The sequence below is a fragment of the Magnolia sinica genome, chromosome 10 (assembly GCF_029962835.1).
Source record: "Magnolia sinica isolate HGM2019 chromosome 10, MsV1, whole genome shotgun sequence".
NCBI lineage: Eukaryota > Viridiplantae > Streptophyta > Magnoliopsida > Magnoliales > Magnoliaceae > Magnolia > Magnolia sinica.
The window spans coordinates 1,509,639-1,524,969 of NC_080582.1; the positions used below are offsets into that span (position 1 = coordinate 1,509,639).

The 15,331-nt window shown below is 40.2% G+C and overlaps 1 protein-coding gene across 2 annotated transcripts; it reads right to left on the bottom strand.

Moving 5' to 3' along the window:
* Nucleotides 1-9,549: 9,549 nt before the first annotated feature.
* On the bottom strand, nt 9,550-12,128 carry LOC131257715 (uncharacterized). Of its 2 annotated transcripts, XM_058258527.1 has the most exons (4): nt 11,916-12,128; nt 11,451-11,579; nt 10,624-10,708; nt 9,550-9,844 (listed from the first exon to the last, which is right to left on the bottom strand). In XM_058258527.1, the coding sequence occupies exons 1-4, from the start codon at nt 11,942-11,944 to the stop codon at nt 9,839-9,841; spliced, it is 249 nt and encodes an 82-aa protein (XP_058114510.1). In that variant the 5' UTR covers nt 11,945-12,128; the 3' UTR covers nt 9,550-9,838. The 2 variants fall into 2 exon arrangements, with proteins under 2 accessions (XP_058114510.1, XP_058114509.1); XM_058258526.1 differs by lacking the exon at nt 9,550-9,844 and having other exon boundaries at nt 10,097-10,708.
* Nucleotides 12,129-15,331: the final 3,203 nt, after the last annotated feature.

The window sequence follows — 15,331 nt, forward strand, 5'->3', positions numbered from 1 at the left end:
AATATAAATTTTTTATTTTTATTTTTTTAAAAAACACATTTTCAAATTTACTCTCCCCACCAAGAATACACTGATACAAGACATCTCATGGGTTAGGACCTCGGCCGCCCCGAGTGTGTCCCTGCATCCTTCAGGCTAACTACCCCACTCGAGCCCGGTGTGAAAATGTCCATGCATTATATACCTTTGGTGCATACAACCAACTTGATTTCTTGATGAGCCTGGTTTTTGGGCCAGGGCACACACACCAAGGGAATGCATGATGGAAGGTCTCATACATGATAGCTTGATTCTGAGAGTGGGCCTTGGAAGCTTCCAGTCTTTTAGCTTGAATAGGGTTATCTGTTTCAATGGACACCTCAGTGCTAGGCAAGGCTTGCGGATGAAAATGGGCCGAAGCTACCTGCAGGAGGTGACAATAAAGTTCTGATTAATTGAATGAAGCAAATCATATTATATATGGAAATAGAAATGCTAGACCAAGCCAACGACAACAAGTACAGCCACAGCACTAGCAAGAGGACCATTGAGAAAACCCCAGCCCCAGTTGGATCTACATTGACTTTCACATAATGTGAGATGGGAACCAAATTGAATTGCAATTATTTTATTTTATTTTTATTTTTTTTGAATGGTGAAATTGAATTGCAATTATTAGCTTAACAAAGTAAAGCAACCAAATTGTAGTTTCTTTCCTCAGCTTTCATTTTAAGACTCGGATATCCCGAGAGTATAGCATGCCTGATCCAATCCGAGACCGGGTCTGGCCTGGACTAATCTGGACCGAGTCCAACCCGGTCACAGTATCGAGTTGGGTCGAGTTGGCTCCGAGTCGGGTAAGGTGCAGCAGGTATCCACGGGTAGAAATCACAACTCAAAACCTGTGTACCTATCAGAATTGGAGCCTCTCCATCAACCACACAGCATCTCAAATTTGAGGTTTTATACACACACATGAGTCGGGTTTCAAATCGAGTCGACTCAATACCGAGCAAGATTTAGGGTCGATCTGAGTTGAGTTACTGGGTGACCTGAACTCGACCTGGTTTGAGTTTGGATTAGACGAAGTCTACTCGCTTTGGATTGACTCACCTACTAGACTCAGATCGCGCCAGGTTTGAACGAGTCGGGCAAGCCGAGTCATCCCGTCCCCAGCTCTACCAGAATCCTATATGACATCTATTGTACGCAAGAGAACAACACACAAGTGTAGAGGTGGCTATGGGCCAGTTTGGGCTTGGCCAGATTAGCCCACGCTTAGAACATAAGCCCCAAACTAGGATAAGTTAACTGGGCCTGGTCCTTCGCAACCCAATGCCCATATGTCAGTCGTGCAGGGCATCAGAGCTCTGCACAAGGTGCGCCCTGCAACGAAGACCACCTGTTGAAAAAGAATAAAAAATCACTTCTGATAGGTCTCACTTACAAGACTAATACATGGTAGGCAGGGCAGTCGATCTAGACCGTAGATCGTACGGGTTTTTATCTGTGCATGAACTAACATTGAAAATCATATCCAAAGTTTAATCTAACCATGCCGTAGAATGGTCACTTTAATGTGGATGAGTGGGAATTAGATGGCTGGATGATTGCAAACTTCCATCTTGCTAGAGCTATTGTGGATGGGCTACATTGGTGTTACCCACCCTCCCCCATATGGCACCACCAACCATTTTAAAATAGTGGCGACTCATCTTCCTCCTAGACCATCCATGCTGTGGGGCACTTCTTGGGACGGAATTATATCTCAAAAATTGGAGGATAAGCATTGTTTCTTATCATTTGGTTCACCTAATTCACTGACTGAGGTCATTTTTGAGTACTTGCATATGAATGGAGCTAATTTTTTGGTCATTAGCCTAACATGGGGTGGTGCACCTTGTGGAATATGGGTGAGTTTTACATAAACATCAAAGGGGCCCACCCACTATTTGCCGGTAAGGCAGTGTTGATGATAGTGGAATGATAATTATATTGATTAATGAAACAGCTTTTTGAAAACTTTTTCTAAAAAGGTCATGAAATGTAAGTTTCGTATTAACTAGGTAGTCTTCTATAAATTTCATATTAAAATATACAGGTTTTTCTAAATTTCTTAAATAATGAGGGAATTTTACATAAAGATGGTATATGCTTAATATGAAATTTGCATTCCAATACTCTTTTCACAGAGGTTTTCCAGAAATTACCCCATTGGAGTATCTTCCCTTACATTTGGAGCAAGGTTGGCGGGGCAAGGATCCTTACTCTTGCTCCGGTGGTAGACTCTCAGGAGTTTCAACACCCAGTCAAGGGTTCAAGTATCCGTAAGTGGTGAAATCCCACTAAGGCGTGAGTGTGGGGTGTGTGTGCTTGTGTTAAAAAATAAAAAATAAAAATAAATAAATAAAAGAAAAAAGGTTGGTAGGGCAAACAAAGGGGTGGTGGTTGGGTAGTCGCTTGGTTGAGGCCACAGTTATGTTTATGTTGAATCCACCTCGGATGGGTCGTTACTCGTGGCTTTGTGGTAGTCTCACAAGGGTTTCAACACGGAGGTCCATGGGTTTGAGTACCCATTCTGGTGCGAGGGTGTGTGAAGAAGTAAAAAAAAAAAATCAACATCCAACCACCAGGTACGTCACCTCAAGTTAGACCCAGGGTCCATAAATCAATCCTCTCAAAGATTCAAGTGGACCAGAAAAAGTATACATGGCAACACTCACCTTTTGAACTATTTCCCTTAGTGTAGCCTCACCTGCATTACAAATTGCCCTGATTTTTGGGCCTCACGCATAATTTGGTGTGATATTTAATGGTTAGAGTGGATTTCACATCATTCTCACCATCTAAAAATCAAGGGGAACTTCTCTCTGCTAATTGTTTCCTTTGATGTGGTCTGCCTGAGTTAAGGTTCAACCCAATATTTTGGACCTAGGCCTACTCTATAAATACACATGTAATGGTTGGAGTGGATCTAACATAACCATCATAATGAGTGCTTAAAAAATAAGGGTGTCCTTTATTAAATATTACTTCTTTTAAATATATTAGCCAGATCTCTATTTTTTAACAGTTGGGCAGGGACGCTTACCCTTTATTTTTTAAAGGGCCCACCTTGATGTTTATGCAAACTCACTCCATTCAATATTAGATGCCTAATCTCATGTTACGCCTAGGACTAAAAGATTAAGCCGACCTTATTCAAGTGGCCCTGTCAGAGGAAAACAGTTGGGCCCACCTGGATGTTTATGCAAAACCAACTCTATTCATTAGATGCCTAAGATTAAGCTGTTCTTATTCAAGTGGCCCTATCAAAGGAAAACAGCTGAGATGGAGAGAGTTGCAATTTTGATTTTTATAGAGCCTACCGTGACAATTATAGGAAATTCAATCCAAATATTAGATGCCACACCAAGATTTAGGTCTGGGACTTAAAAACCAATCCCATTCATTATTCATGTGTGGATGAGAAAACTAGTCTGAAGTTTTCTTATCTGTTGAACTGTTTCTAACATTGTGGACCCCCCGCCGAATGGCCAGAATATGCACGGCTTGGCTATTGTACATGTTAGCCACCCTATCACTAATGTTCATGACCTGCCTAGCACACGCATGTGGGCTTTGAAAATCTCAATGTGGTGACCGTTTGATCATGTTGGGGGCCATGGCTCAGTGAGCCATACTATTCATGTGATGGGCCGACCGAAGGTGGACCATAGCTCACCAACATGGTAGATCTTACCCATCCAATGTTGGGCCTTTTTTCTGTTGAAGTAAACCAATGCTGCATTTCTTTTCTTTTATCTCCTTGTTGCAGGATACCTTCAATTGGTCAGGCCCACCGTAATTATGCCTTGGACCAAAATCAGGCTAGCCACTCATCAAAGTGGTACACAATTTGGGAAGTTTCTTGTACTCGACCTTTCTTCTGATGTAGGACCACTTGAAGAATGGTCACACTCAACATTTTTATGGTGGGCCCACGTGATGAACGGACCTGATCACCAAATACGAACCAATCACAATTTATTTAGTCCAACGCATTGGTCTGTATACGCGCTGCGATTACCTACGCAATGAATAGGAATCATATCATACATGGTCCCCTATCTTCATAAGAAGTCCATCCGTTTTCAATTCTGACAGATTGGGCTCATGGTTTTCTAATCCAGACCATTGATCTCTTTAGATTAACCATCTAACTAGCATGTTGCATGAACTTATCAGATTAGAAGATCCCAACGGTCAATACTATTACCTTTTGCAATTGAACGTAGACGATTGTTGTATTTCTGTAGCCACAGTGAGGCTCAATATACCCATGTTCATCATCTTCCTCAATTAATAAAAACTTTGAATTCACAATAGAATTTTTTGAATCCACTTAATACAAAAAAGAAGAAGAAGAAGAAGAAGATAAAACTAAAATATTTTATTGAAAAATATATATTATCCAATTATCTCAATTACACAATTAATAAAGAAAAAAATAAATCAAAATTCCTAAATACAACAAACATCAAAATTCTAATCACAGTAAAAGTCATAATTCTAACAAAACTCTTTTAATGTTTAAGTTCTAAAACTAGAAATTTTAAATAAACTTTTGTTAAAAAATTTCAAAGCATGATTACAGGTTACACACACACACACACACACACACACACTATACTATAAAAATTGAAATTACTAAAAATATAATTTTAGTAATTTTAGGCTCGGGTTAAACTGTTTTGGTTCGTCACGGGCTTGGACAGGGCTGAGGTCTATGTTGTACAATACGTACTGGGCTTATGCTATTTAGACTAGAGTGATTTAGTAAAGTTGGGGCTTTTAACTATGCAATTTTCAAGCTAAGAGTGTAAATCTCAAGCAAAGCTTTTAACAACATCCAAGAGAATGTTTTGATCTAAAAATGTAATTATAGTGTAACTTACTTGTGGGGCTTTTAGACCCATCTTAAAATTCATACACATATCTCAAGCACCCAGGTTTAGACCGTGTACAACTGCCTGTCAGCCCTGCCTGACCATGCCCATTAGGAAGGGTAATTCTGTAATATATACAATATGTAAAACCTCATTTTATTTTGTTGAGAGGTCATATTTATTTTGTAGCCCTTGCTCCATCAAAAAAACCCTCGCCCAACTGCTATTTTGGCTCCTCACAGACTGGGCTAGTCCCCAGGCGTACGTTGAACAATGGGCCAGGCTTAACAAAACTTGGCCTGGCCTGTCCATCTGCCCAATCACTATGTGGGGGAGAATGCATTAGATCCACGCCGTCCATCAGGTGCCTCTGCATATTAACCTAAATAAAAATTGGGTCGGTCTTAAACTCAGACAGGCCGCACCAGTCAGATTTTACACTGTTTCTTATATTTAAACCTACTTGAGTATTGGATCAGTGTTATGTTTGGTATCAATGCTTAAAATGAGGTGGCCCATCTGTTGGATGGATTGGATCTGATCCACATGAAATCCTCCATCCATCTCAGCTAATAACACACCACGAATGATTACGTGCAGTCATTAATGGCTATGCTAATGACTGTTAGGGTACACATTTTGATAGAACACCCCTTTTTTTGTTGTGTGTGTGTACTCTTCGTAGTATTTACGGTCTGTTTGCACGTAGTGTGTGGATGCAACAAACTGCTTTGGAACTTGAAATATCAATTTCATTGGTTTTTGCATCCATCGCACTTAAAGTTCATCGCCATTAGCCCTTCCGTGATGGACCCACCGTTGTTGCTTGAGATGACGATCCAACCGTCCACCTGGTAGGAATCGAGTTGATGGGCTAATATTAGAAGATTATAGGATTGATTTTTGTTTGTAACAGTTCCGAGTGACGATCTCCAGTTGGACGGACATCATACCGTTGATGGATATCGGTACAGGTAGACCGTCAAGGGATGGATATTTGTAGAGATAGACCGTCAAGGATCATCCATCTCCGTAAAAGCTAGGCACGTTCTCAAATCTCAACTGTTCATTAACGTTTTCTGCTTGATGTGTGTATCTTTCTTGAGCCTGTTGGTCAAGCATAAATCATTGAGATGAGTAGATGAAAAAAAAAAAACAGAGCCAAAACTCAAATACAGCGTGCTGTTTGAACGTATTAGGAGCAATTTTACATTCTTCTCAACGTTGTGGCTTCAATTCCCTATCAAATTAAGCATTTTGTGGATATGGATCTCTCAACATATGAACTGAGAGGATTTACATATAGAAAATGGTGTGGCTAGTAAATCACATAAATGGATTTACAAATAGAATATGGTGTGGCCCATAGAGGTTGAGGGTTATACATTCTATTTAAAAAGGTTTTATGAACAATTCTGGGCAAGTTTCCTTATGCCTAACCCTTTTAAGGGTTACAACGTGTTTTAGAAGGAGTTGTGTAAACAAAAGCTCTATGAGACTCACCATGATGTCTACGTGGAATCCACTCCAGCCATCAATTTCTCCAGCCCATGTTATATGCAATGAATCCAAAAAATAAGGTGAATCCAAACCCTAAATGAGCCACACCATCGGGAACAACATGAATAGAAATGCTCATCATTGGAACCATTTTGAGCCCACTTGATGATTATGTGCCGTCCACAGCATTTGTAGACTTACAAAAGTTATGAATTCATCTAATTTTTAAGCAAACGTATTAACATGAGTTCAAAGCAACTGATGATCTGAGTGAATATAACACAAACTTCACTTTGTTACAATCCGTTCCCTTCTTTCTCCCTTTTGAGAAAACCAATTTCCAGCCCCCATCTCCCTGTTGCTATCTCCCTATCTCAGCCCCTCCATCTCTCTCTCTCAAGTGGCAACGACAACTCCACTCTATCCGTTCCTTCATCTCTCTCCATCTCAAGTGGCGACGCAAGCAGCGGACCGCAATCGCACGCCCTCTCCCTTAGGTTTCTCTCTCTCTCTCTCTCTCTCTCTCTCTCTCTCTCTCTCTTTCTCTCTCAATCTTTTGAAATTTTTTTCCATTTGATGTTGATTGGAACCCTCTTCAATTTTGATTATTGTTTAATCAAAGGGGGTAATATAAAAATCTTATTGATTTCAATTATTCAGAAATTTTCATGAACTTTTTAAAAATAAAAAATAAATAAGTAAAGAAATCCAGCAATGATCAGAAAAAAAGTGATGGACAACAATGATAAAAAATTTAGCAATGATCAGAAAATAGTGGAAAACTTGAAAACCCCATTTTCCCAACATGAGGGGGCTGCCTCCAGCTTCCAATTATGTTGCTTTTAAGTTGGACTTGGAAGAAATGTAACTGCAATTTGAGGGTCACTTCCTTGTTGTGAATGCTAGGGAGTCAGCATTTTTTTTGTCATTTACTAATTCAGTTTATTTCCACCGTGCAGCCAAACACAGCCTTATTGTACCAACATTTTCTAATCTGCATTTTTATTTTGTTTCTTGCTTTGTCCTTTAATGTGTGAAGTTTCTGTCAAGAGCACAGGATTTATTAGAATGGCTGCTTAGATTCTGCAATCTTAAGCATTTGAAGGTGACTTCCTTTCCTAATGAAAATCATTTCCAAGCAATAATCTGTTTGCTCAAGAGCTCTCCCAATCTAGAGTATCTCCTTGTGGATGTGAACAGGGCTGAGGTAATCAATAGGCACTTAAATCTTCTAGTTAATCCATTTTCAATGCTTTAATATATAGATAAGTGAAATGAAATTGCTACTTGCAGTGAGGTCAAAGGCGACCTAGGCGGACGCCTAGTTGGGCATGTTGCACCTTGCTTAGACCCTAGCCAAGGTGTTTACCTTGGGCGTGCGCCTAGGTGCACCTATGGTTAATGTGACATTTTCTCCGTGAGGCACAGCCTTATGGGTACCTCATTCATTTTTATTTTTTGCAGTTTATAAGAAAGGGCTTTTAAGGTCTATTTCAACTTCTTCTCTTATTAATTTCTTTTGAGATTAATGCTTGAGATATTCTTCCTCCAACTTCTAACAACTTTTCTCATTTATTTTTCTTCTTGATTTCTTTCTTCTAATAGTGTGTTAAGGTCACCACATTGGACTTCTTGAAGCAATATGAGTGTATCCATAAACATTACCCAGCTGGGTGGGTGTATCCAAATGGATAGCATGGATGTAAGATTTGGATGGGGCTGATTTCCTGGCTGCAGGTTTTCGTGAAGTGCTGCATTTGATGGATGGGTTGTGAATGTCTTCTTAACACATTGAGATTTGCCAATAAATGTAAAATTCAATTCCTTACCTGGAGGGGTTGTCATCATTCAACGAAAAGTCCAAAGGTTAGATGGTTATAATCTTCCAAAGAGTAGGAGAGCTTTTCCCATTCGTGGTCATACAAGTTTGCATGAGATGTGAACCCACAAGCCCCTCTCTTCATGCACCCTGCAAGTATGCAATATCCAAGTGGTGCGACAGGTGGGCCCTACTCTTTAGATGACCTGAACCATGGACCGGGTGGGTGAACTTTGAATATGGACCATTGGAATTTCTAAAACCGTCTAACTGAGCAAGCGGATACAAAAGGAATTCAAGAGCAACAACTAGGGATATCCATGGCATGTTTGTACCTAACAACTAGGGATATCCACCGCACGTTTATCCCCTTGATCGGACCGCTCCCAACACACCACGTCTTGATCTCACAGGAGCGGGCGTAGGCTCGACCTCATTGTACCGCTCAACAAATACCTATCCGTCAGAAGGATGATTTTGATTTGCCAAATGTATGCCACGTGTATGGTGACGAGAATTGTGATGTCGCAGATAGGGTCCCCTTCTTTTCTGCATGATTGAATTTACTGTAGTTCCTGTTAGAATTGCTTTATTTTAGGTTGGGATGTAATTTTCTTGAAATTGTTGTTTGATCTTCCTTGCATTCTCTAATTTGTAATGAAGATTGAAGTACTCTTTGGATTGATGCTAAATCAAGAAAAACAAGTGTAACTGAAAGTTGGAATTCATGGGCCACCTTAAAAGCGCGCATTTTGGCACTGAATCATGGATTTATAAATTTCTGTTTTTGATTTGGTATGTTTGGCTGGTCCTGTTCCCAAATTCAGTGGGATGTGCTACTTCGTACTAGTGGATGAGATAAGAAGTAGACCTTCCTATTCTTGTATCTATTGTGATTTATAGAGGAAACAGCTGGAAAATGCTCTCCTATTTGTAATGCTAGTTTTCTTTTCCATGCCAGTATTAGCACTAAAGCTACTAAGCATGCATGGGTGGCATTAGGGGTGGTAATGGATCTTGTCAGCGCATGGTGCTGGCTTGTGTGCTTTGAAAGCCAATCAGGTTGCTCGTAGCCTGCCACATTGTATAGAGGATCATAAAATTAATTCTACCACTGCCTAGTTACATGACTGGGTTACCAGACACCATAACCTGTGAATGGCTATCAAAGATGCTATTTATAATTTCTCTAATTCTCTTGGGGATGAGAGAACAGTTTGATGCTTCAATGAATTTTCCTATGCTTTCTATCTCTGCTCATTGTTGGTGTTTGGGTGAATTTTTGTATTACTTTTTTTTTTAAAGAAGAAAAACCTTTATATATATATGTGAACAGAGGGTGTATAAAGTAAAGATTTTAGGAGGGCTCCACAAGTCGGGCCTCACCTAACATATAACAAGCAAAGCAGAAAGTTGTAGAGAGGGATAGAAAGAGCAAACTTCTCCCTGAAGAGCTCCTGTCGGCCTCTCCTGCTGACCACAGCAACAACCCCTATTCCTTCATCGGGCTGGATTGCAAACTTCAGCCACGCTAACAAAAAAAACGTGCCACTCCTCTTGGGAAACAACAGCTCCAGGAGTCAAGATCAAAGAGACCCAGAATTTAAAGTCTTCACACCTGCAATCTCACCATTGGAACACAAAACAACCCACTCAATCAGCCATCATTTCTCAGCCCAATCCAAAAGGCACCAGGCGGAGAGACCATACTCTGATCCTCTAGGTAGCGGATTAGATAGCCACGAACCTCGATAATCAAGCAGCCCAAAAATGAGCCTGGAAGCGAAGTAAAGCAAAGCTACAATGAAAACTGCAGCCCAGCTGCCAAATCCACTAGGCCAGCAGCCTGATTTTACAGTAAGGCTTCCCATCCAAAAGGAACAAGCCAACTCTCAGCTGCCATAACCTACTACATTGCACCTCTACTGCACTACTACAGAGTTTTCAACATTTGAGCATTGCAGATATGAAATAGCTTTGCACCCACGCTCCTGTCAATCTAGTTCAAGAACTCAAAAGCTCAACTCAAATGTTCTAGCCAAGTAAGGTTGAGCAGACTCAGAGCACGTTTCAAAGTTGTGAACCATGAGGGGTCTCTTATGGATTGTATTGTGTACTGGCTGGCTTGTTTATTCTCAGCATGACTAAGTCAAACATTTCTCCTACATGATTGGTCGACCTACTTGATCATTCTTCTACAAAATCTCACTACTAATAGTTAGCCATGGATCAAAGTTGTGATCCTCAGCCCAAATGCACATGTTGTTTAATCAGAAATGGGCAAGCCTTCATACTAGCAGGTGGCAAAGCTATTTCGTATATGCAATGCTCAAAGCTCGCCCAAAACCGACCCCAGGATGGGATTGTGTTTAACTTTTGTTTAGGAATGTTGAAAACCTTGGAAAAGAAGAAAACCCAAAAGGATACCAACAGCCAAACAATAGATACCAGCCAATCAATCTGCATCCAAACTGTTCCCAAACTGCCTACAAACTGCAACCAAAAAAACTGCATCCAAAAATGGACAGCATGACCAACCAATCAAATGTTACAGCATCCACTTCGACCAACCAAAATTGCGTCCGAAACTGAACAGCATGACCCCATCGTTGTAGTTGGTGTTTGGGAGAATTTTTGTATTACTTTGTTGTAGTTGCTGATTCTATTTTCTGCCTTTATAATGTAGTTTGTTTGTGATGGTTGGTTGTGGAAGATAATAATTTAGTATAAAGTAGTTATTAACTTCTTTAATAGTGCAAGAGCCAACCATTGGTACTTATGAAAATTCCATCTTATATACTGGGCAAATGCATATTTGTTTTCCCTTTTTCATGATTTGCAATGTGTGGTTATGCCTTTCATAGGTGTGGAGCCAATGCTTGGTTCAACCCATCCATTGCTCTAATGGCCCCATCTTCAATGAACCGTGCCCCAAAAATATCTTCATTTGATCAACTCTAACCTTTTTCCATTTTGGGCATGCAAATACATGGTTAAGAAGAAATGCACCAACGGTCCACATTCAACGGAGAAAAGACAATATTTAATGATTAGAATCTTCCAATTTGAGAGATGTTTCGGGCATGATTTATCCAAGGTAGGGCCCTTGGATCAATGGATGGGATAAACCAAAAATGTACAGATTAGCTACCAAATAGGGAAGTACCATGTTCATACAGAACATGAAAAAATATTTTTTTTGCAGAAATGAAATGTCAAAATACCTTGATGAAAATTCTTTGTATGTACATTGATTTATACATTGAAAAAATAATAGAATCGGAAAAAGATACTGAAGAAGGATAGTTTCATGCTGCAGTACATAAATGGCCAATCGAAATTTCTCTTCATACCTGCATGAGAGGAAAACGACCCGTAGAATATTAGAAACCAAACCTTTAAACAAAGATTCAAACATTAAAAAATAAAAATAAAAATAAAATAAAATAAAAAAATAAAATAAAAATCAAGAAGATGAAAGATTTAGAGCAATGATCAGAAAATGGATTTTAAAATGAATTCAAAATTTTTAATTAAAAAATTTACCTTTGATGGATAGCATAAGGAAGAAAATTTTCTAAAACATAGAGAAAGACATTTGCAACCCATCAAAAGATGAGAGAGAGAGAGAGAGAGAGAGAGAGAGAGAGAGAGAGAGAGAGAGAGAGAGAGAGAGAGACCCGAGGTACCGTGTGTTCTTGCGGTCCGTTGCTTTCATGGCCACTTGTGTTGGAGAGAGACATTGGAAGGGAGAGGGGGGTTGCCGTTGCGACTTGAGAGAGAGGGAGAGAGATGGAGGGGCTGAGAAAGGGAGAGAGCAGCAGGGAGATGGGGTTGGAAATGGGTTTTTTCAAGAGGGAGAGAGAAGGGCACTAGAGAGAGAGAGCTGGAGGGGCTGAGATAGGGAGAGAGCAGCAGGGAGATGGGGCTGAAATTGGTTTTCTCAAGAGGGAGAGAGAGTGAGAGGAACGGGCAAGGTTTGCAAGCAACGATCTTTTTTTAAGCTTATATAAGGTCGTGTACGTCCACAGCCCTAATAAGTAGGGATATCCACCGCACGTTTATCCCCTTGATCGAACGGCGGCTCCCGACGCACCGTCTCGACCTCACAGGAGCGGACGTACGCTCGACCTCACTGTACTTTTTCCCATACACACACACGTGAAGTGCCTGTGTAACCTCCCATTGGAAGTTCGTGTTGTTGGAAGCTACATGAGGCCCATGGAGATGCACATGAAAAATCCAACTCCATCCATCTAAACCATAGGGCAAGAGACCTAGAATCAGGCAAATCCAAAACTAAGGTGGATCAAGCCACATGTAATAGCAGGGACTGAATCCCCACCATTGGAAACTTTATTAAGGCCACAAAAGTTTCTATATTGGGATGATATTTTTGTGCCTACAGTTTATCTCAACAGTATTAACCTTATGAATGGTTCGAATGACATATAAACACCATGGTGGTGGACCTTTCCATTCTCACTATTTTATGTTGTGTGGCCCACCTGAATTTAAGTCTCTTTCCCTTTCCAACCTAATCATAATCCAAACCCTCTACTGAGAAACTAGACCTGACAAGATGCAGTGGTGCACCCTACAACTCCCATTCCTTAGTTGGATAGCTCATATATTTGCCCATATTAGTTGAATCCTGATCAGTAGATAGCGCTGATGATGAAATCTGAATGGGTTAACTTATCAACATATTTGCACATGTGAAAAATAGGGCCTTCAACACATGTAACATTGCCGCATGGGACCCATAATGGATGTTCCATTGCCGAGAAGCCTCCCAAGTTGAATGTATACATCATGCTTACTGGAAGATAGGAGGTTTCCGGTGCATCCCCCATTCATAATAGGAGGCTAATATCGAAGAATAAGGATTACCAAACAGTGGGCCCACATTGGAATGTCTACATTTTCAGATGATCTGAATGCTATGTAATTCATCTTTGTAGTGGGGGTAGGTCGGGACAGATTTCAGGCCGAAGTTGTATTGTGACACTAAAAAAAGGTAGAGAGGATCCTCTCACACCAAGCATACTTTAGAAGGCTCTAGTTGCAGGCATCTCAAATAAGGGTGTTCCCACTACAACAAAAAGTGGATTAGCTAACGATTTATGTGGCTAATTTACCGGCGCTAATTAAAATGGGCGTCGATTAGCGATCGGGTATATATACCGTACCAAAAGCCCCAGCCCTGTTTTTCTCCCCTCTCCCGACTCTCTCCCTCTCACCGCCCCCAACGCTCTCTCTCTCTCTCTCTCTCTCTCTCTCTCTCTCTCTTCTCCAGCTTTCTTTTTGTTTGAAAAGAAGCAACGCCTTCAGATTTGGCGATCTGTGATTGCTACCCCTGAAAACGTCGCTCGATGCCACTGCACCCGAACACGTTTGCTATGTCCGCTGCACTCGATCGGTACTCTCTCTCTCTCTCTCTCTCTCTCTCTCTCTCTCCTGCACCTCATTCCTTTCATGCATCATCCGATTTCTCCAAATCTCCCAAAACCCTAGAGATTTTAGTTGATTTCTCTAAATCTTCTAAAATCTTATTCACATTCCAACTCTGCAGCTGCCTGAACCGAAGAGACTGGTCAGGTGGTTTTTTTCCCCTCTTTTAATCACTAATGGATTTATTTTTTTACTTCACTGGATTTGGGATTTTACAGGCCACTTATTTCTTACACAAAGCATGCTTGTATAGAATTTGAGCTATAAACATGTCACATGTTTGACGAAATTCCTGAAACAAATGTGTGTAATTTTTATGTTTGTTTTTCTTAATGGTTTGGTAGGTCTTTTTTTATTATTTATTTAATGGTTTTGTTTTCATGTTTTGTTTATCTGTACTTGTACAGTACAAACATGCATCTCTTTTATTCTCCCATCATGCTGAAAACACTTGCCCCAGTGAGGAGAAACAATCAGGCCAGAAACTATAGGGGGCTAAGGCTCTTCAGGACCTGCTACAGGTGAGGAGGCATGGAGCACATCCCTATGCTTGCACCATGGACCAGAGCACGATTACACAAGGAGACCACAGACATAAAACTTTAGCTATGAAATCATGAGATTTTCTGTTTGGTATATGATTGACAAAGCATGATCATACAGCCAACCCCAAAATGGTGGGATGAGGCTAGGATGATGATGATGGTGATGTAAATAAATAAAGAAAAAGAAATTCAAACAAAGATTAGTGACTGACCAGGGAGTATTGGTGTGAAAATGGAAAATCTTCAACTGTCGTATTTTGGCAAACAAATGTCTGTGAATCAGAGATTAAGATTGTTCAACCAATCTAATCTTGGGATTGTGACTTGGCAGTAGTGAACTACACAATATACTTGTTTTGGATAAGTTAAGCTTGTTTTGGTTTTTGCAGGGCATAATTGAAGTGCATAGAAGGATTTTTATTTTATTTTTTTCCATTCATCAATTGCTTGAAGGTGGTGTAAAATATTCGTTTCTTTGGTGAATGATTTTATGCAGGTCCGCCTTTCAGGAACAACCCACTCCCAGTTTTTTGTATCTTTGATTTTAACTTGTCAATGTCGTTGCCAATTTAATACAAAATCCATGTTCACCTGCAGTGTTGATGAGCAGGTAGCCAAGGACATATAACTGCTAGATTCCATTGCTAAGAAGCAACCCCAAATCTTCTCTGAAGAATGCAAGTATTATTGAAGTAAAGAGTTTGATTTTATTTCACCGGAGTTTGAAGATGAGATCATAATGCTGGTTGATTTACTTGATGCCTCTGCCTTTTGGATGGATTGAAGATTTTTGGGGTCCTAATGCATTTGGTTTATTTTGACTTTTGTTACTGAATATTTATTGGATGTTGCAGGTAATTAGCACATGGGATGACCAAAAATGAGTGATGCCCCATTGGTTTGACCTGGAAATTTTATTATAACCAACCTTTTCAAGTAATTGGATGATTCATATGATCCAGTAATATTTGTTGTTTCATGTCTACTTGTTGAGGCTAGGCTTTTAAGATTAAATGGTTGTAGCTTGATTGGGAAGTAATGGGATTTTGGTTGTTAAGCTATTAGCGGCTCTTACTTTTTTGGTTGGAGAGCATTCTGATTACAGT

Excerpts from the sequence above, each read along its gene's own strand:
- LOC131257715 (XM_058258526.1), bottom strand. The coding sequence starts at position 11,944 with ATGAAAGCAACGGACCGCAAGAACACACG. Across the intron at positions 11,580-11,915 it reads ACGGACCGCAAGAACACACG|GTATGAAGAGAAATTTCGAT; the intron begins GTACCTCGGGTC and ends CCTCTCATGCAG. Across the intron at positions 10,709-11,450 it reads TACAAAGAATTTTCATCAAG|TTTGGGAACAGTTTGGATGC; the intron begins GTATTTTGACAT and ends GTTTGTAGGCAG.